Here is a 21,712-nt window from a genome sequence, read left to right as displayed (position 1 = left end):
GATAAAGTGGCATGACCAAAAAAACAACAACCCATTGTTTCAGCTTTTACTCTAAACAGTCAAACTCATATCATGTTGTGTGACCCCATACTCATTTCTGCCTCTGTCTGTGTCTCTCTCTCTCTCTCTATCTCCCTCTCTCTCTCCCTCTCTCCCTCTCTCCCTCTCTCTCTCTCTCTCACTCTTTATCCTGCCCTCTATCAGGCCTCAAAATGGCTCCATGATCCTATACAACCGCAAGAAGGTGAAGTACAGGAAAGATGGCTACTGCTGGAAGAAGAGGAAAGATGGGAAGACCACCCGAGAGGACCACATGAAGCTGAAAGTCCAGGGAGTAGAGGTGAGAGACGGCAGTAAGGAAGTCGGGTTTTATCTTGTTCATCTTTTCTGGCCCCATGTGGACGACCGACCGGCCGGCCTCGTCTTTATTTCACTCACCTTTGCTCCGATTGGACGCGTACCTGTAACACAAATGTGCTCACACAGACACACGAGCTGGAGCCAACAGGCCAATGAGCTACCTGAGAGCGTGTGCCTCCCGGCCCCCCACACCCCCCCTCTCTCTCTTTCTCCCTCTTTCTCTCTGAAGGATAAGAGTGTGTTTGGCCTCAGGCCAGGAATGATGTCAATGCCTCCTTCAGCAGAACAGAGAGGGGTATCGATCCAGTCTCAAGGCAGCGTCTGTGTGTGTGTGTGTGTGTGTGTGTGTGTGTGTGTGTGTGTGTGTGTGTGTGTGAGTTTGCGGGCGCGTGTGTGTGTGTGTTGAGTCACATCAGCCAGCTCGGAAATTGATTATTCAGCAGGAATATACGAAGAGGTGAGAGGAGTGAGCGTGCATGTGTCAGAAAAAGAAGGAATGGGGTAGAAGGAGGAAGCGAAGGAGGGATGGCGAGGTAGCACATGAATGTTTACAGGAAGCTCAATCATCGTGCATTAAAGTTGAACACAAGACAGGAGTGAGGGAGAGCGAGAGAGAGAGAGGGAGAGAGAGAGAGAGAGAGAGAGAGAGAGAGAGAGAGAGAGAGAGAGAAGGAGGGAGAGAGAGGGAGAGAGAGTAAAGAAAGAGGCACCGAGGTAAACGGAATAATTGAGATCAACTATGCCCATCTGCACCTGTATTATTTACGACCCCACACTCACATTGACATTCATCTCACATGCATTTTTCTGCAATAGTGCACGGACGTGCGCACACACACACACACCCACACACACACACACACACACACACACACACACACACACACACACACACACACACACACACACACACACACACACACACACACATAGCCAAGTGTTTCTCTCTCTGGTAGTTGCTCAGTAATTGTTTGTGTCACCTCTTCCCAGGACCCCCCGAGCAAGCATGGTGCAGCAGAGAGACAGGGAACAAGCAGAACAGCAAGATGAGCACAGTGAGAGGAGGATGGGTACAGGCAAGAAGCAGTAGAGAAAAACATAACCCTGGATGGAGAGCCTCCTCATATCGAATGGAAATATATGGAAATGCACACTGCCTTTGGCAAAACACACTTTAGAGGGCGGGTTACTTCTGAGAAGAGGCAAAATGGCGAGAAAATATGAGTGCATGAAGAAGGAAACACGACGCGTTTAAATGTTGATTATATGTACCGTCTGATTGGGTTGCAGCGAGTATTCGTGTTTATATGAGTGTACGCAATTTAGTCATTATAAACAACCAATTTATTTGTGCGTGTGTGCGTGTGCGTGTGTGTGTGTGTGTCTGCGTGCGCGTGTGTGTGTAATTCTTGGTTTTACTGCATGAGGAAAAGCAGCAGCGTTGACCTTGATGTTTCATCCTTCCTCCATCGAGCGCCACACACACACACACACACACACACACACACACACACACACACACACATATAATACACACACACACACATATAATACACACCCAAAATACTGAAGAGACTCTTACGGTGCACATGTGTGTATCAGCCCCTGTAATTACACGTTCACACAGCTGATGTGCTCTCACACACTTACACGGTTCATTAGTTGGAGCAATTTTCACCAAATTTTTAGAGGGAATCTTTCAGTTTAGACCATTTCCTACCTATTTTCTAGCTATTACTCTCTTTTCTTCAGAAGATGGTTTCTGCTGTAGTTTATAGTAAACAAGGTAATCTGGTGGTGGGCACAGGTCAGGATGTGCCCCCGTGATAGAAAGCAAGAAGTAAAATGGAAAGAAAAAGTAAACAAGCCGCTAATGATGCAGACTTCCTTCATGTAAGTAAATAAACAAGAAACATACTACAGTGCATCTCTGTTTAATATTGGAAACAAACAAAGAAAACTCTCAGTTTTAATGAGCATAATGAGACATATGCACACTGTGTTGTATCTATGTATGTCAGCATCCTCTACTGGAGAGAGTAAATACTGCAGATCCTCCTCGTCTTCAGACAATATGACCCTCCCCTTATACCCTTTCTGTGCTTCCTTCACTTTCCTTCCCCTCTCTCTCTCGCTCTCTCTCTCTCTCTCTCTGTCTCTCTCTCTTCCTCTCTCGCCCTCCCTCTCTCTCTCTCTCTTTCCCTCTCTGCTTATCCGCTGATCTCTCCCGCAGTATCTGTAAACCAACACTATCACTTCTGTATTCGTAGTTTGTATTGTCTTCTCTTTGCTGATGCGGTGAAACTCCTAATCTCTTGAGCTGTAATTATGATACTTCACAATTGATATATGGTATGTTAGAAAAGAAATTAGGAAAAACACATGCAGCATGATCGCAGTTTAGTTTCTCGGGACCACCTGAGTGGGTGTAACCTGCCTTCTCCTCTCCTGTTCTCTCCTTCACTGTCCTCTCCTGCTCCCTCCTTCCTCTCTCCTCCGCTCCCACATTTTGCCTCGCTTCCTCCCTTTTCTTTTACGCTCCTCTCCTCTCCTCTCTCTAGTGTCTGTATGGCTGCTACGTCCACTCCTCCATCATCCCCACCTTCCATCGTAGATGCTATTGGTTGCTGCAGGTAAGCCCACCTCCCTTCCCCAACATGTCTTTTCTAACACACCTACATACCTGAAACAAGAAGCAAACAAGTAAATAAATAACAACCACTCAGACACGTTGTGCTACATGTAGAAAACATTTTGTGTGGTGATAATTGGATGTTAGTTGTCATTTATAGCACCATGCTGTTGCTTTGTCATTGGAGGTTTTTCTCCTTCACTTTATGGCCCTTCTGCCCATGAACCTCAATAACATTTGTTCCACTTGTGCTCAGGCTTCGTTCACTAAACTGGACGTCACATAAAACATAGAGTATATTGTCAGTTTTATACAAAGCTTCAGCTGTCTGGTATCATTTTAGAGATGAGCTGTAAGCTCAAGCATGAACCAGCAATAAACCAGCATCTACCTCTTCTAAATTAATGAGGCTGACTGTAGATGTGATTTTACTGTCTCATTAGTGTGCTGTAAAAATAAAGCTGGAGTTATAATAAAACTTAGGTCATTTGATTTAGTTTATTGTTCCACACATACTGTTAGACCCCTGTAATATACCAAGATTATACCGGGCCTTTAGGCCTAGTATAATGCTAAGATATAGTGCTGAGTAGTAAAAGCCTTTTTTTGCTAGAAGTTGCAGTATAAGTTTTCTAGCACAGTGTGTTATCTGACTCTGACTCTCAATCTCTGTGCTGAGCATCAAGGATAGAAGCAGTTCTCACTGTGTGGTCCCCTCCAAGGAAACACCCTGGGGCTACAAATAACACACACCGTGGTCACACACACACACACATACACACACACACACACACACACACACACACAGGTGTCCCCTGTGTATAAAGCCATGTTCCTTTTTTCATAGAGATGTTTAACTCACTCTGCTGCTCATGCGAAAGACAGCCAGGAGGAGCAGTCGCACTGGCACGCACACACACACACACACACACACACACACACACACACACACACACACACACACACAGAGAAACACAAACAGATACTGTACTTCTCCCTCTGTTGGTCATGCAAGAGATGGTCACCAGGCCCTCATCGTCTCATCTTGAGATGACAGGATACATGATGAATCTGAAACATGCCTGCATACATTTGCACTGCATCTCTTCCTTCTTCTCTCTTGATCTCTCTGTTCTTTTCAAAGACAACATTGAATGCCCAGCAGTGTCCCTTTAAATTATGGAAATTCATACAAATTTATGTATTCTTTGTCATATTTCCCTGTATAATTTGTCACATGCAATTTAGAAGGACATTCCAGAAACTGGTCCACGTCAATTGAATATGCTTCTACCCAATATTTCCCCCAGTAAGCCCAGCTGATAAGATCCCCACGCTCTGAAATTATGAAGGGAACTTCTACCTGCCTTATCTCTAATGTGCCATTTTTTGCTCTTTGCACACCTATCAAACCACATCAGTGAATATGATCATAAATCAGTCTGTGAGTGCTGTTGCGTTGCACAGTGTGGTGCCGTAGCAACCCACTGTGCCATCTTCTTTTGGAGAGGAACGTGTTCCACCTCAGCAGGCCCTCCCCCTCACCTGAGTCTGTCTACTGAATCTTTCATCAAGAGAAGCTGCAAGCTCCTCTCTCTCTCTCTCTCTCACTCACTCACTCACTCACCCACTCACCCACTCACCCACTCACTCACACACACACACACACACACCAATGTACTTGTTGAATCTTTCATGAAACAGAAGCACCATAGGTCTTGCTGGTCACCTATACTGGGAATGCCATCTTTCTCTTCTTGCTATTTCTCTCACGAAATATCTCGCTACAGCACACGCAGTATATACAGTATCTATCAGACACACACAGGTACAAACATAGGTACACACACACCCAAACGCACAAACACACACACACACACACACACATGCACACGCGTAGACTTCAACAGCCTCTGCTGGCTTAGAGTGATGAGTGGGCTGAAGCTGTTAAATCTTTTATGGTCAGGTGAGAGAATCTTATCTGACACGCTACGTCTGACCTCCTCCCTGACCTCCACTTTCTCTCCTGCTCTCCTTCTCCATTTCACCTCCCTCTGCTCCTTCTGTAAATAGAATATATCATTTTACACACTCCCTGTCATATGAGGTAAGATCATGACTATGAATTAATAAATAAGACGTATAACTAATGTGTGTGTATGTGTGCGTGTGTGTGTGTGTATCTATGTATGTATGTGTAGAACCCAGACATTGTTTTGGTGCACTACCTGAATGTGCCGGCAGTAGACGACAGCGGGAAGCCATGCGGTCCCGTCCTCTGCTCCATCAACACAGACAGGAAGGAGTGGGCGAAGTGGAGCAAGGAGGAGCTGATTGGACAACTCAAACCCATGTGTGAGTTACTGTTCCATTACCACGCTCCTGCCTCCTGCTTTAAACCTCCAACGCCTCACTGCTTTGACTCACACATACCTGGGATGATGAGTCACCTCGGGTCATGATAGTGACAAAGATGAGGGAGCTCACAGCTAAGAGTCTCAACCAGCCAAGCATCAGGAGTAATCTGTGAGAAACCGGTGTAATAAGGCTAAAACATGGATCATTTGGTCCACTGGCTTGCATTTAGGTTTTGTAAATAGCTTGGCAGCAGAATGTGGCAAGGATCTGGAGCTGTGCCGCAACTTATCAACTGAGACAACAGAGACTTACAGCAGGTGGATGATAGGAACGTCACACTCTCGTCAGAATATTCATGTTTGCAAGGTTGAGAGTTTGGTGTATTTGTGCATGAAGGTGAAGATGAAGACGCACAAATGCAAACTCCCATAACTGTTTGTTCTGACCGTGAAGGAGTGTGAACATCCTGTTGTTGATATCAACACATCTACTGTACATGAGAGTGATAATATTACCACATTACAAAGTGATCACACGTATAAAGAAGACATTGTTCTTGTTGACGCCCTTAAAAAAACAACGCTTTCTTATCTTTTGATGGTCCTGACAGTTGGCCCCATGCTGCCACCTAGAGGCTCATACACGTTACACACCCAAGAAAGGGAGAGATAGAAAGAAACAAGACAGAGTTGCCCAAAATATCTGTCATGTATTATTCATAAATGAGCATCCTAGAGTGAAGATAAAGCCGGTACACACAGCAACACAATCCACTCCCACTCACGCTCACACACACACACACACACACACACACACATACACACACGTACACACACGTACGCACACACACCTGTGCACTGATTTCCTAATCTCATCCATCTTTTGATCAGGTTTTGAAGGGCAAATAAGGACAGCTGCCTCAAACTGAGTTGCTTGTTGATTTAAACAGCAGCTCCCTTCTCCCTCTGCACACTAAATCATGTTTCCTCTACCTGCCCTCCTTTCTTCACACAAAACCTCTCCGTTTCTCTTTGTTTTCTCATTCTTTGATCGTTTTCCCAAATCTATAAATGTCGGTTGATTCCTTAGGAATACAAAAACAATCCAACAGCCAGAGGAGCCCCTCAAATCTAAATATACAAATGTTATTCAGAAAAGGTAAGTAATAGTTTTATCCAAAATATGTTTTGTCATTGTGCATTTCTGCATATACGTATGTATGTGTGGTCATTTGAGTATTCATAAACCTGTGTTTTGTGTACACAATTTGAACACTTGAGGGCGCCATTGCAAACTTCACTATGTCTTGGCCTCAGAGCATGAGTCGACCGTCTGACCCACAGTGAAATGGCATTAACATAAAGCTTCAATTGACACGGTTTTAAATGAAATCCCTGTTTTCTTTTCCCCCTCTTTCAGGTGCCGGGAGCAGCCTGCATCAGAAATGTTCCAGTGTGAAGCAACGCATCATATCATCTAAGCAGGAGTCTGGGGCAGCAGCGGGAGGCGGGGCAGCAGTGGGCACTGGAGTGGTGGCAGGCCAGAGAGCCGAGGAAGCAGATGGCACAGAGGTCCAGAACAGCGACGTGTCAGAAGGCCAGACAGAGCCCAGTCCTGCCGGGACCAGGAGCAGGGCGGGCGGGGGAGAGAGGAGGAATGGTAGGATAGCCAAACCCTCCCTCCTCCCCCAGAGCAGCATGGAGGTGTCCTCCTCCACTTCCGCCAACCAGGTGGAGGTCCCAGACACCACACAAAGCTCCCCGCTGTCCATCGCCAGTGACATGGCTGATAGCCCCGCTCTCGCCATTGGGGCCGGCCTTTCGCAGAGCGCCGCTGTGTTCATGTCTGAGGTCACCACACTGACAGGCGATTCGGTTTATTCTTCTGGCCACACCCACCTGCTGGCATCCACCCACGACAGTACCACAGCTGGCATCCTCTTGGCTGTTGCCCCTGAAAATCAAAGGTTTGCATCATTTCCTGGCGGAGTGGGAGGAGAGTTAGTTCTGTCCAGCTCTCTGGACTCTGGAGGAGGAGTCACCCTTCCAGAGACCACCATGGCCTTTGACCCTGACTGCTTCCTCAACAATCCTAAGCAGGGCCAGACCTATGGAGGAGGCGGAGGGAAGATTGAGGGGTGTAACGCTGATGAAATAGGACTCAACTGTGCCGCTAATGGCTTTCTCTACAACCCAGCCCTCGTACACAACATCAAGACGGAACCCATACCTCTGGAGCCGCCGCTGACCGCTCAGAGTGGCTATGTGGGAGAAGGGACAGGCCTCAGCCCCAGCACCACACTGGAACAGATGGACTTCAGTGCTGTGATGTCATCAGCCTGTGTCTCCAGTCTGACTCAGGCTGCACATCACGCCTCCCCCAGCCTCTTCCTCCAGGCCTCCCCCCAAACAAGCCAGCCCTCCCAGCTGCAGAACAACGGTGCTGAGGCGTCACAGGAATCAGGTGAGGCCCAGGCTTACATAGGCCTGCCCACAGTGCCAACAGACTCTCCGGTCACTAACGGAGACCCGCATACACACCTCCACCAAGCCAGCCCAGACCAGCGGGCCCTGTGTGGGAGGAATGGACAAGGAACAGCAGTGGGCTCTTTTCCCTTGACGCAACAGGATACTACTGTTGATCAGTCTGGTAGCAGGGGACATCGGGACGTAGGGGGCATAGATAAGGGGCCTGAGAACGGAGGGGAGTTACTACTCAAGCCCGGGGAACATCACGAGACCTACACAGGTGTCGACGCCGAGCACTACCTGCAGCCGACAGATGAGAATGGAGGAGGAGAGGATGGCGGAGGAGGAAGAGAAAACGAGATTGTCTGCAACGGGGTCAGCTTGTCCGGTGCCGGCAACTCAGTAGTGACCAGTCCTCAGTCCATAGCTAACGGTGCAGGCATTGAGGGGGCCCTCTACAGCGCGGCGCTCCCTCAGCAGAGTGGAGGGGTTTCAGCTGCAGCTGCTGGGACAGGGGCGGCCATCAGCCTGGAGGGCTTTGAGGCCTCGTTTGGGAGTCAGTTCTCTGACCTCATAAATGATTTCATCTCAGTTGAGGGATCAGCAGGAGGGGTGGGGGCAGCGGTCACTGGGGTTCTCATGCCCCAAGAGGGGGCAGCGGGAGAGGAGCAGGGTGCAGGAGCCGGACCCCTGCAGGGCTCAGAGGTGGAGCAGGGAACTCTGGGACTGCTCCAAGAGACTGGGAGGCTGTTTGGTGTGACAGACTACTCACCTGAGTGGTCTTACCCTGAGGTTAGTCATCACATTTATTAGTGTTTGTTAATCACTGTCCCATATTATAAAATTGGTCACCAGCCTGTACTTAGAGACAAACAGCACCAACCTGACCTGTGAGTACTAAAGGAATTACAACAGACACAATAGAAATAACTTTGCCCATCTTGCATGTTGTTATAATTAAATCACACACACACAAACAAACACACACACACACTTTTTTGTTGACTATGCTAACACTTTGAGGACACTGGAAGCAGTTTCCTGTAGCCACTAGGGGGCAGCCTTGTGTGCAACTAGACTGAGGCCTGACTTGTTGTGCCCCAGGGTGGAGTGAAGGTGCTGATCACAGGTCCGTGGTTGGAGTCGAGCAGTGAGTACAGCTGCCTCTTTGACCACATCAGTGTCCCTGCTGCCCTCATCCAGCCTGGGGTGCTGCGCTGCTACTGCCCAGGTAACACACACCTGCGCTCCCGCAACACACACTCCCCCTCTCTTTGTCTCACAGACATACACAGACACACACTTGCTGCTGCTGTACGTGGACGTGTTCCTCACTGACGTCCTTTCCTTCCTTTCTAAACTAACTTTAAATCTTTCCACAGCCTTCATCTCTAAAATAATGATCTTCTTTCTTCACTTCCTTTTGTCTAAAACATGCAAAGGATCTAACAATGTGGGCTGCATACACTTAAAGGGAGATATCATTAATTTAGTACATTCAGACACACAGAGAGGCAGGAAACTGGCAGACAGACTCATTTCTGTGTGAGATAGTAAAAGATACATACCATTAATTCACATCTTTGATATATTTAGTGACATAACTTTGAAAGAAAATAGACCCTAGCAGACACAATGCAATTCTTCTACAATTTCTATTTCTGTTTCCAGCCCACGACACTGGACTGGTGATGCTACAGGTAGCGATGGGTGGCGAGGTCATCTCTTCTTCTGTGGTGTTTGAATACAAGGCGCGCGACCTTCCTGCTCTGCCGTCTTCACAGCACGACTGGCTGTCACTGGATGGTGAGAAGATTCATCTCTCAGTGTGTCGCAAGAGTCGCACTGCTTAACTTACTGATCATCTTATTATGATCGAGCTTAAACCGTATAGAGTGGGACATCAACAAGTGTGTGTATACTTGCACTTAGTGTTAATGTAGTATTAGTGTGTGTGTGTGTGTGTGTGTGTGTGTGTGTGTGTGTGTGTGTGTGTGTGTGTGTGTGTGTGCGTGTGTGCGCGTGTGCCTCTTGACATTTTGCTGCTGTTAGATTTGGAGATGTTGTGTTTTGAAATATACTGGGACTTGGAGTGTGTGTGTGTGTGTGTGTGTGTGTGTGCCTGAGAAGAATGTTTAAACAGCCTCCCTCTCCCTGCATGCAGAGGAACCTTGAAAGGAGATCAGCTCTTGTTTTGACAACACCTGTTCCACCTCCAGTGTGTGTGTGTGAATGTATTTATATATATCTGTACTGTTTCATCCTCACACACAGCCCCCTTCATAACTGATTCAGGCTTTAAGACTCATTTATCGCCATTCATCATTGAGAGAAAAAGGGAGATGTTATTGTTCGGGTTGTTGTTGTTGTTGCTATAGTGAGGTCTGGGTGACGCTGAATCACAGGGAAACCATAAATAGAGTGTGAAACAGAGGATGTAGCGGTGTGTTTGGGGATATTTCAAGCTGCGGTGAGGCTCCGCGGCTTGGTTTCTGTGCAAACGAGCCCCCTTTTGCCTGATGCAGTTCCAGTTGAGCAGCAGCACACGGGTCGTCTCGGTGAGAACATGTCCTGGGTTACTCCGCGTTCGCCCCCGTCTGCGTGTTGCGCAATGCGGCAATGCGGCTCCACAGTCACAGCAGGCTCGCTGTTAAAGCTGGAACGAAGGGGCAAGGACATCATGACAAACCGCGCTGTGCTGGATACAGGCGACACTTGGGGCACCGGCAGCAGCAGCCGCAGCAGTCTCATATACGTGATGTAAATAGGTGACACACACGGGGCTCCGCTCATTGTTGTGGCGGCTCTTTGTCTTGGCCGCTCATGTGCACTGCATGGCTGAATGGACACACAGACAAAGCGCCATACATGTCTTTTGAAGCATATTTGCTTTACGTTACGTCACCCAACCAAGCCAGTATAGCGCCCCACTTTAGTGTGTGTGCGTCTATTGTTGTGACGACCGAACCTCCTGCAGCTCCAGTCTGGCGGGCGGATTTGAAGCGCTGCTGCTGCTCTCTAACACAACGTGGAGACCCCCCCCCCCTCTTTCTCGCTCTCTCTCTCTCCCCCCTCTCTCCCTCTCTCTCTTTCTCTCTCTCTGTTTTGTTCCCTCGGAGTAGCGATGCACGAGTCGCACACTTCAAACTATCAGCAAACGCGTTGAGCAGAAGCGGGAACAAAGAGCGCAGCAGATAGAGACACTCACTGTTTGGGTTCGTAGCTTATTTAATTATATATTCCAGTCCTCCAGTTGCAAGTTTGTGTTGTGTGTAGCGTGCGTGTATGGATGGACATAAATGTGTCTTGTTGCATAAAAGTCAGACTTTGGTTGCTGATTTTACCTTGAAGATGTAAGACTTTACCTTCTTTTTTTTGCACGTGTTGCCCAAGCCTGCGTCGGATTTCAGACAAAGAGGCTGAGGAGAAAGCGATCAAATCCCGGCCGCGGCTATACAGAAACTAAAACAAGCCTCTGGAGACTCTACTTTGTCTTTGCTTTGCAGCGTCCCGGTGATCGTTCCAAGCTGATCGCGTTTTGTTTTGCGCGTGGTCCGGTTCAGTTTCAGCACCAGCAGCAGCGTGGACAGCGACACTGAACTCAATAACAACAGCTGAGCGGAGAGAGAGAGGAGCTGATGGAGGCGCCGGAGTGAGAAACAGGCACAGACACGTGTGAGGATGTTGATCCCCACGAAGCTGGAATACAAATGTGCAGCAGAATGTAGCTTTTCCTCGATGTTTGTTCAAGACTTTAATCATTGTAGTATTTGAAATGTTTGTGTAAATACACCCTGGGCTTTGGCTTTAGTCTCTGAGTCACTCATTAGTCCATGTTGCCAGACACTATTTGAAGGATGCCACAAGTATTATACTCCTCATGCTGTAACAGACTGTTTTCCACTCACACTAATGTGTGTTGATCCATTGCAAAAACAGGAAACTCTATCAAATTCCCTCAACGTAAACAAACTAACTTTAACACATTTGGCACAGTATGTTCAATGACTAAAAATTAGTTTTGCTGTTCTGCATCGTTTCTTAACACTTCCACCAATTTATTTAACAGAAAACATTTTTATAACAAAGTGATTTAGAAGGGTTTCCAGTAGAAGAATGCATAACAAAGGAAAACAAAGGAGGGAAGCAGCAAACTCAACAGAATCTCACCATATCAACATTCAGCAAACGTGATTGAAGATAATGTCTTTATTGAAAGTGTTTGGGTTGATATTCCCTTTGCTTTTCCATTTTCAGTTAATGAAATTGAAACAAACACCAGGTCCAGCCCAGAGAAATGACCAGCGGCTCTCAGTGGTCATTTATTTTCAGCGATGTGTTTTCAGCCATGAGGAGATTCTCTTATCTTCCTCCAGCATTTGAACTTTGCACCATCCATGGCTCAAGTAGCGAGTCGGCTCTTTTTACCAATGAGAGCTCCAGTTTCTTGTCTGTGAGTGGAACCTGTTCAATTTTGACTAATTGTGATGGTGAATATGACAGGAAGAGATGTGAGATAAAATAAGAAAAAGTAAAGTTTTAAAATATCACTTAACAAAGCCATTCAGAAATTCAGTCATTTAGAGGATGAGGTTGTGCGTCGGTGTTTGTGTGTTGCTGTTTTGCTTCATGAGCGCTGAAGACAAGCGCTTCTTATGTGCATGGCAGCTGGAAGAGTGCAGTTTGTTTTTCAGGGGGCTTCGGATTCAGTGGTTACCGGAGAAACTCCTCTGATTGGCTGCCCGGAATGGGAGGAGACTGAGCTTTTGTGTCATTCTTGTGGCTCCGCCCCCTCTCTGTCCAGTTTGTGTACCACAGACAGACAAAGCAGAAAGAAAAATAGGAGTGAAATGAGAGGAGAGGAATGAGAGTGAGAGAGCAGCAGGTGGGATGACATAATGTGCACTGCAGCAAAACTGCAGCAACGCTGGAACAAAGGCCCACAGTCACATACAGCCATGCACACACACATGCTAACCTTAGATATGTTATGAGACATGTACTGTTTCACATACATGAACGCTTAAAGCATAATGTTCAATTTGATTTGCTGAAATACCACGAGGGCTCACACCGCTGCATCCTACTCCCTGCTTTCTGCAGATACCCAGTTCAGAATGTCCATCTTGGAGCGGCTGGAGCAGATGGAGCAGAGGATGGCAGAGATAACCAATCAAAACCCCAGCTCGGAAACCATAGCAACCAAGGGTGGAGGAGTCGAGGGAGGAGTCGGAGGCACTGACCACCAATCTCAAGTAAGGCCGAGTGGAGATTCTATAATTGAAATTGGATTGTATTACTTTGTTCATTGCACAGTGTAAAACCCTCTGTGGCATTGTTGATCACCACGGTCTCACTTTGTAAGGCAAATCTAACTGCCGAACTCCTCTCTCTCTCTCTCCTTTCTCTCCTTATTTTCTCCTCTCCCTCTCTCTCTCCTTCTAGGTCTCCCCTGAGCAGGGTTCATTTGAGGGTCGTGTGGTGGTGGTGTGTGAGAAGATGATGTCTCAGCCATGTTGGGCTTCATCTAATCAGCTCATCCACAGCAAGAACTCCAGAGGAATGACCTTACTGCATCTGGCTGCAGCTCAAGGCTATGCAGGGCTTATTCAGACTCTCATTCGCTGGCGGTAAGTACCACAACAAATTCGACACACACACAGTTCTGTGCGCAGTCCCTCACTTTTTTTTTCTTTCTCTGCAGTACTAAGCATGCTGACAGTATTGACCTAGAGTTGGAGGTGGATCCTCTCAATGTTGACCACTTCTCTTGCACTCCCCTGGTAAGTGATTAACTGTTTTGAAAGTTGCGTTTGAGTGTCTGTCTGTTCGTGTGTGTGTGTAACATGTTTGTCCTTGCCCTCCACAGATGTGGGCATGTGCTCTGGGCCACACTGAAGCAGCACTGGTGCTTTATCAGTGGGACCCACGAGCTCTTGCTATTCCTGACTCGTTGGGACGTTTGCCCCTGAACATCGCCCGATCCAGGGGCCACACTCGATTGGCTGAGCTCTTAGAGCAGCTGCAACAGACTCCTCACGCTCAGGGCCAGCCTGCTGATGCTTGGATAGACAGGTGGAGAGGAGAGTCACATGCCAGCGGAATAAGCAACAGCCCAAACCCCAACCCCCACCCTAACTCAGGTAGGACTGAGTGTGTTCTGTCATGTTAATATGTTCATGTCTCCAGTGTGTTAAAGAGAGATAAGATTGTGTAAATTAAAGGTTTCTGGCTTAACTGTCTTAACACTTATTTTCATACCACTGCTTTAACAGGTTCTTATTTTATCCTGTATTTATTGTGACATACAAATAAAGGTTTACGTGACCATAAGATGTCCAGATCTCTTAATGTAATGGATGAGCTGAAGGTATGAAGAGGATCATTTCTCCACATTATTTAGAACTTGACTTATCTAGTCTTTGTTCTCACAGAGCTTAGAAGCACCAGGACAGAGGGTCAGCAAGACAACCAGGCCCAAAACTGGAGCCAGACCGGACAAAGAGCCCCACAGGGACCCCAGGGAGAGCAGGGCGGACCACCCCCAGCCAAAAGACTCAAACCTAACCCAGATTCCCAGCAACAGTTAGCTAACTCCACCCCTGGCACCCACACTCACAACTCTCTCCACCTCAGCTCTTCCCCAAGTCTAAACATACTAACCTCTCTTGTACCTAACACCCTACAAACTCAACCCTCTAACCTCAGCTGTCACAACCCGCCTCCTGCCAGCCCCAGTCCAAACCCACCTCAGCTCCCCGGTGCCCCATTCTCCCACCTGCAGGCCAGGCTAGGGGAGTCCGGAGGGGGCACCAGGTGGAGTCTAAGACAGACTCTGGACCAGCGTAGCCTGGCCAGGAGGATTCTGGGAAAGGAACGCCTGGCCATTCACCTGCGGCAGAGGGTGTTGTCTGACAGGGGAGAGGAGACTGAGCTGCTGACCTATCAGGATAACACAGAGGACCTGCAGGTAGGCGGAGGAGATCATTAGGAGCCGTTCTGGTAGAGTTCCTTACCCAAAGCAAAACTCTGTGTATATTACGGACAATGTGCAGTACATATTTGCATGTGTGTGTGTGTGTGTCTGTCTGTGTGTCAAGTGTGTCATTATGAAACAATAAATGGAATCAATGAAAACCTCCCTAAATGTTGAGCCTCAATGAGAAGAAATATTAAAATTAAAAATAATAAATCTGAAAGTGCTGAGAGACATAATTCATATTTAATGTAATGTTGACAATAAAATGGAACAAAATACACAAAATAAACATGTTGGGGTCTAAAGAAGGGGAATATCACAATGAGGTCTAGGTTCAGTAAGATGTGATCATTGTGTTCATCACAAAGAGGTCACCTGGTGCAGGGGGGGGGGGGGGGGGGGGGCGGGGCTTCCTTTATTCTTCCCAAAGGTGATTTAACTACAATGTGAAACAGATAAGTGCGGTAACATATTAATGCAAATGAGTGATCATAGAAGACTAACTTTGCATTGTGCTCTTGGTCATTGTGCAATTCTGAACTTGTCCAAGACATTTTCATACTCAGATTCTGTATTAATGTAGGTGATTGGCAGCTAGAAAAGATGACTTCTTTAAGAAACAACAGAAACAACAAACTGCTGTTCTTGAAATTGTGACGTTTGACATTAGGTTTTCTTGTCGTGCAATCGAGGTTAAATCTGTCAAACGTCTTAATTATTTGATTTGATTTTTTTAATTTTCACTCAACTTCAGTTTTAGATGTATTACTGAGAATGTGCAATAGTAAACACGTCATGGCTCAATGATCCATTATCTGTGTATATTGTTTCGATATCACCTGCAGAAGAGGGGAGAGAGTGTGTTGAGGACACAGTGGACATTATGTGGTTAAATATTATTGTTTTGATCAAAATTCTCCAAAAAACAAAGAATCCAAGCATTGTGAGCTGGAGACTTCAATGTGAGCATCAGTTGTGAGAGTGAAACATGACAATGAGGTTTGATTAGAGTCTCAAACAGATGTGTGTCTAGCTGGGTGAACATCTGTATTATGTCAGCATGGAACAGCAACATGTTTAGAAGCAGCCACTGTTTCACTTGCACACCTGTGAAGGAATGGCAGCTGTCATTATGTTTACACTTCACACAACACAAAGTTGAGTCATGAGCATAGCAACAAAAACAGAAAAGGATGATGTCGCTCAGCTTGTGATGTATCTGTGAGATAAGCCTCCTCTGTGTGTGTGTGTGTTGCAGACGGACATTGCCATGCTGGCTGATCACATCGTGGAGGCTTCAGGTGGCAGGCTGAAGCATGATTCTTCAGTTACTATGGAGACTGAAACAGTCGCAGGCAAGGTGGGGATGAGCAGTGATGCCAGGTTACTGTCTGCTTACCTTGGTGAGGTGGAGAGGTGAGTCCACACAGCTTCTGCTTTATTTACTTCACTCATCTTGCTTGTTTAACACCGTGAACATTTGAACACACCTGCCTGCTTCTCCACAGGTTTCTATGCTCTAAACCCCCGGCTCCTAGCCCCAAACCAAACTCTCTCTCAGGGCCTGAGGATCAGCAAAGTCCCCAGGCTAAGCAAGGCCTGACCTCTCCCCTTGAGTGGAGCTCCTTCCTCTGTGCAGCTATGAAAGAGGAGAAGTTGAAAAGCGACTCGTCCTGTCTTTCCATGACTGAGGCGGAGCAGAGAGAGCTGTATGAGACCATCAGACACGCTCTGACCTCCCTCAGAAAAAACAAGGTACACATGGCTGCACCCACACACACAAACACCGTCCTATGCTTTTACCTCAGTGTGGTTCCAGCAGACCTTATCCAAAGCATTGGTAATGTTTATTCTCCTCTATGGTTCTGCTTGCAAACTACACATCCACCTGCAGAGACGTTACAATGACCGTGACCCATTTGACGTGTGCAACTTTGAGCCAACCTCTCCTTGTCACTCTCCCCAGGGTCCCATTCAGGAACAACGCAAAGAGATTGCAGCAGTGATTCAGCGCTGCCATAAGAGATACAAGCAGGTAACAAGAAACACACTGCATGAATATGAAACTTAAACCTAAAAGGGACTAAAATATGTGTATTTGTGTGAAATAGAAGTTGATCTTAGAGTTATAAATGTGATCTGATCTCATCTTGTGCTTCTGTTCTTTCCTTTAATTGTGCAAACCACTTCCTGTTTATTGTAGAAATGTTTATTTACACACAGGTCAATTTTATATTGCATCACAAGATCCATCATGTGTAATAATGACATAATAATGTGAATTAATTCCACTAAACTGGGATGAATTGCAACCATAAAACACTTCTTGAGCCCGTAAATCAAAAGATGTGCAGAGACAAACATGTCTGTCTGTTATTGTTGTGTTGCTGGATTCAGGAACCTTGTGTGTGATGATGATGATGATGATGATGATGATGATGATGAAGGTTGTTATGCTGTGTTCTGTCCCAGTATGCACTTTATAAGAGGATGACCCTGGCAGCCATCCTGATCCAGAGTCGTTTCCGGAGTTTCCACGAGCAGAGGAAGTTCCAACAGAGTCGTAGAGCGGCGGTCCTCATCCAGCAATACTACCGCTCCTACAGGCACTCCCTCAGGTTCTTCACCCACCCACACACACACACACACACACACACACATTGCTTACTAATCCACCTTACTCCTGTGTTTCCTCCTTCAGCAGCCTCCTCACTAAAAAACAAATCCAGGCTGCTCGCAAGATCCTGAGGTTCCTGCTCCGATGCCGCCACAGGTGAGGCACAAAACTCATTAACACTCACTCATCCTCCACCAACGCTGCACACAAGTACACACACGCGCACACACGTGAACGCCCTTACCCTCACACACACACACGTTGCATGCACGCCACTGCTCACTACATTGGTGCTAATAGTTGGTGTTGTTTTGCTGTTCCTGTGAAGCCCCTTGATGGACCATAGACCTCTTAAACGGGTGAGTCTTCTCTCTCTCTCTTTTCTCTCTCTCCCTCTCCTCTCCTGGTGGCTGATGCCTGTTTGCATGTCAGCTGAGGGAGGGGGGAGAGGCTATGTGGATTATCACCCCCTTCCCCTTCTTCCTCCTCCTCTCTTTGTCTCTCTTTCTGTCTCTCTAAATGATGCTAAACCACGTTGGTAGTTGTGCATGACTGACAGGCAGATCTGGGTTCTCTGGGGGCATGTTGACATCACAAGGAGACTCTTCAGTGTTTTGCTTGGCCTGCCAGTCTCTTTTCTTTTGCCTTGATGGGTGGGGAGGATAACAGGATGGAGAGAGAGAGAGAGAGAGAGAGAGAGAGTGTGTGTGTGTGTGTGTGTGTGTGTGTGTGTATAGAGGTATACCATTGGGTGTTGGTCTGGGGGGGAGTGTTGCTGAATAAACTTTCCTCTTGCTCTGCGAATGAACTTTTACACACACATGTCACAGAAACAGAGGCATGCATACACACACACACACACACACACACACACACACACACACACACCAAGCCATCAGTGTCGCTAATATGTGCTTGGTTTCTTCCCAGGGCCAGAGAGCAGAAAAGGGCCAGGGGTCCTGAGAGCCCACCACCAGGCCCCGCACACAGCCCCCTCAGCCTGTGAGCATCTCCACCCCCTCCCCCACTCCCCCCCTCTATCTTCTTCTTCTTCTTCTTCCCTTTCCTTCCTTCCTCTCAATCTCCCCAAACTCCCTCTCTGCTCTCCTCTTTCAAACTTCCTCTTTCTGTCCCCTCTTTTCTCTTCCCCCTCTTTCTCTCTCTCTCCCCTCTTCTCTTAAGAGGGATGAACTGTTCCCAGACAGACTGAGGACAGGATAGGTGTCCATCATGGCAGCTCAGACAGACATACAGCTGGGTAGAGCCCAGGGACCTGGCTCTGACCACAGCACTGATCCTCCTCCACAGTTTCACTGGGAGGCCATCACATTAACCTCATGGCATTCTTTGCACTCTTCATGGGTATGCTTCTTTGCAAGAGCAAGTCAACGAGTCTAATGAGAGAGAGTGAAGAAGCGCCTGACTATGACATCCTGCAACTGGTTCAAGATAAAAAGCTACTTTGACATGCAAAATCTATACAAAACCTGTTGTGTTTTGTATCAAACACTGATCGTGTAAGAATAAGAAAACATAAACCAAAAAAACTCACTTCTATGTTGCATTTGCATGCAAGGTTTTTTCGCTTATTCCTCCTCTCCATCATCCTGAAGACCTATTGTGGCAAATCATTCTGCTGAGGCAGTAAATCACATCACCATCCAATTTGACTTACAGGCTTACCAACCTGTTAATCAGTCACCTGATGAAAAGGGGAGGAACTACACTTGAATGTAAGAAGAGCATTGTTAGATAAGGGTCGGGGTCGGAATAACGATGTCTTAATTTGTTACATGGACTTTGTATGGAGTCGTTCTCAGAGGCAGCACTTTGCTCGCCTGACGTGGTGTGTCCGTGTTTGTTCAATTCAATGCATGTGTTTGAGCTATGAGCTCCTGCATGCTTGCCAAACTGCTTTAGTGTTGTTTCTTTTGTATTTCTATGTGTAGTTGTGTCTCACTTGCGTCCTCATCAACTGATCCTTGCCCTGTGTAATGTGAACTGTGTAAGGACAAATTACTTATTTTGGGTGCTTTTTTTAAAAGACTTTATTTATTTATTAAGGGTCTGATAATTTATTTGATTGGCTCAAGAGTGGTTTAGCTTGAGACTGGTTTTCCCCCTTGTGTGGTAAAATGTGACATGTTCAATGGTTAACTGTCTCTGTTAGTTTGTTCTTTGCGTGAACCTCTAAATCCTAAATGTGGGTTTGAGGAGAGTGTCACATACCATTGCCTTGACTCCTTCTTGACTCTGAGAGGTCTCTATGCTTGCTCTGTACAGGACATGGGTCCTATACCTGCCCCTATACAGGGCATTGGTCCCCATATTAGCCCATATGGGCAATCAAATCCATATTTTGGACTATTGCATATTCCTGTATATAAACTGACGAGGTAAGGGGATATGAGGACCCTGAAACTTTTTCATAAGAGGACTGTATTTAAGATTATAAATTATTTTACTCCCATAATGAGAACTTAAGACAGAGACCTGGGTGCACAGGACAGCTGTATTGCTTGTAAATAATGTAGATATTACAAACGGAGTAATGTGCATGAGATTTAAGACAAAGAAACAGCAAAAAGAACATGTTAGTGGCTATGGACTGTGAGAGGATTTTAACTGCTTCACTTTAAGAGTATCCAGTATAAGTGTTACTGAAAAGAACATTTTGTTAAAGCATGCAACAGAAAAATCTAATGTTAGAAATATAAGTGGGAAAACAAAAGTTAGCTGAAACAATGATCTTTCAGACAAAACATTTACACTTTGTGCTTTTGTTTCCTGGCTAGCAAAAATTAAACTCTTTTTGCCAGTAGTGCCAATTATTATGAATGCTGTTTTGCCTACCAATATGTTATGTAGGGAAAACCAACACCCAAAAGATACCAGTAACATCCACACACACTCACAATAGACAGTAGACCAGATCTAGTAATAGTTCAACCATACACCTCCCAAAAGATGTCTAAGGCAGACTTACAATGATGATGAAGATGCAAGTATGGAAATGATGTTAATTGCGACAATGATGATGATGATGATGTTGATGATGACAACGACCGTGGTGACTCTGATCATTTTTGATATGAATGCAATGACCGATGAGCCAAAAGAAGGGAAGAGGGCGTAACATTCTATACAATGTGGTTGTGCTTCAGCGACATACAAGCTTTTCTTTTTGTTTTTGTTTTTGTAACATCATTCTCACACCTACAGCAGATCCAGCCCCGGCCTCCAGCCAAAGCTTCCCACGTTCAAACAGAATGTCTCCTCCCCCACTTTTTACATGTCATTTAAGTAACTCTTCTCTCTCCTCATGTCACTGCCATTATATGACCTGTACTTTAGCGTTCTAGACAGCTCTGTTTAGAAAGTGCCTGCTCACTCAAAGAAAAGAAGTGAAAGCTAATATCAGGAACTATCTACTGTATGTCCTCCAAAATGTTGCCAGGTATCTGTTTATTTTCCTAAATTGTGTGTTAAAAATGAACTCCACAGTGTTAAACCTGATGATCCGAGTATGAATTAGAAGCTCCTGTTTGCTGGTGGTATGAATGAGTGCTCGCGGGCCGATTGGATGATGCTGCTTCATGAGAGTAAGAAGTAATAGTAATTAAACGTATCACTTTTTTTGCCACGCTCGTGTGAGCACATTGGCAGTATTAGAACAAGAAAAACCATAGAAATCATCTCCTGAAAGATCCCTGATGTGTTTTCTCGCACGGACTTTCTTTGTCTTGCCTCTAAATTGTTCTAAAATGAGTCGTTTAGGATGAATGCGGGTTTCTAAAGGACAAAATTACTCTCAAACACACTCTCTTTCCTTGTTTGTCTCTTTCATTCGCTCACTCTCTCACATCGGAGTGCACACAAGCATGCGGCGAGCACACACATACGCAAACACGTGCAGTATGTACACAACACATACATTCAGACACACACAAATGCCACACTCTTTCTCTCTGTGCTTATGTCTTTGGGAACAACTAAATCTCTCCTTAAGACTTTACTCAGGGTTAAAGAACAGGGAGATGAGTGTGTGGAGTGTGCAATGATACACTGACACACAAGATTGTACAATTACTGGTGTGTGTACATTTATGCGTATGCGTATGTATGTGCCCGTGTGTGTGTGTGCGTGTGCGTGTGTGTGTTAGGGATGCTCCAATTGATCATTCACCAATCAGTCGAAAATTCTAATTCTGGATTGACACACACCCTCTGATGTAATAATCTATTTTGTGAAGCAGCGGGTGATCAGTGTGATCTGTTTGCTTTATCCAAGCAGCATT

The 21,712-nt window shown here is 46.1% G+C and overlaps 1 protein-coding gene across 1 annotated transcript in view; it reads left to right on the top strand.

The window, feature by feature from the left end:
- The window catches only part of LOC142991308 (calmodulin-binding transcription activator 1-like), a 46,751-nt gene extending 28,309 nt beyond the window's left edge, over positions 1 to 18,442 (top strand). The window contains exons 5-22 of the mRNA XM_076141376.1: positions 205 to 340; positions 2,922 to 2,993; positions 5,194 to 5,347; positions 6,770 to 8,610; positions 8,923 to 9,049; positions 9,490 to 9,624; positions 12,922 to 13,073; positions 13,276 to 13,448; positions 13,523 to 13,601; positions 13,688 to 13,961; positions 14,253 to 14,788; positions 16,056 to 16,213; positions 16,306 to 16,552; positions 16,764 to 16,832; positions 17,270 to 17,415; positions 17,499 to 17,570; positions 17,743 to 17,773; positions 18,345 to 18,442. Of these exons, the coding sequence (XP_075997491.1) occupies positions 205 to 340; positions 2,922 to 2,993; positions 5,194 to 5,347; positions 6,770 to 8,610; positions 8,923 to 9,049; positions 9,490 to 9,624; positions 12,922 to 13,073; positions 13,276 to 13,448; positions 13,523 to 13,601; positions 13,688 to 13,961; positions 14,253 to 14,788; positions 16,056 to 16,213; positions 16,306 to 16,552; positions 16,764 to 16,832; positions 17,270 to 17,415; positions 17,499 to 17,570; positions 17,743 to 17,773; positions 18,345 to 18,377 (4,435 nt within the window). The 3' untranslated portion in view covers positions 18,378 to 18,442. The remainder of the gene's footprint in view (positions 1 to 204; positions 341 to 2,921; positions 2,994 to 5,193; positions 5,348 to 6,769; positions 8,611 to 8,922; positions 9,050 to 9,489; positions 9,625 to 12,921; positions 13,074 to 13,275; positions 13,449 to 13,522; positions 13,602 to 13,687; positions 13,962 to 14,252; positions 14,789 to 16,055; positions 16,214 to 16,305; positions 16,553 to 16,763; positions 16,833 to 17,269; positions 17,416 to 17,498; positions 17,571 to 17,742; positions 17,774 to 18,344) is intronic.
- The last annotated feature ends 3,270 nt before the right edge of the window (positions 18,443 to 21,712 follow it).

This window comes from Genypterus blacodes, unplaced genomic scaffold (assembly GCF_046128005.1).
Source record: "Genypterus blacodes isolate CSIRO-AG114 ecotype Tasmania unplaced genomic scaffold, CSIRO-AGI_Gbla_v1 ptg000017l_1, whole genome shotgun sequence".
NCBI classification, from domain to species: domain Eukaryota; kingdom Metazoa; phylum Chordata; class Actinopteri; order Ophidiiformes; family Ophidiidae; genus Genypterus; species Genypterus blacodes.
This window is presented reverse-complemented; position numbering and strand designations above follow the sequence as displayed.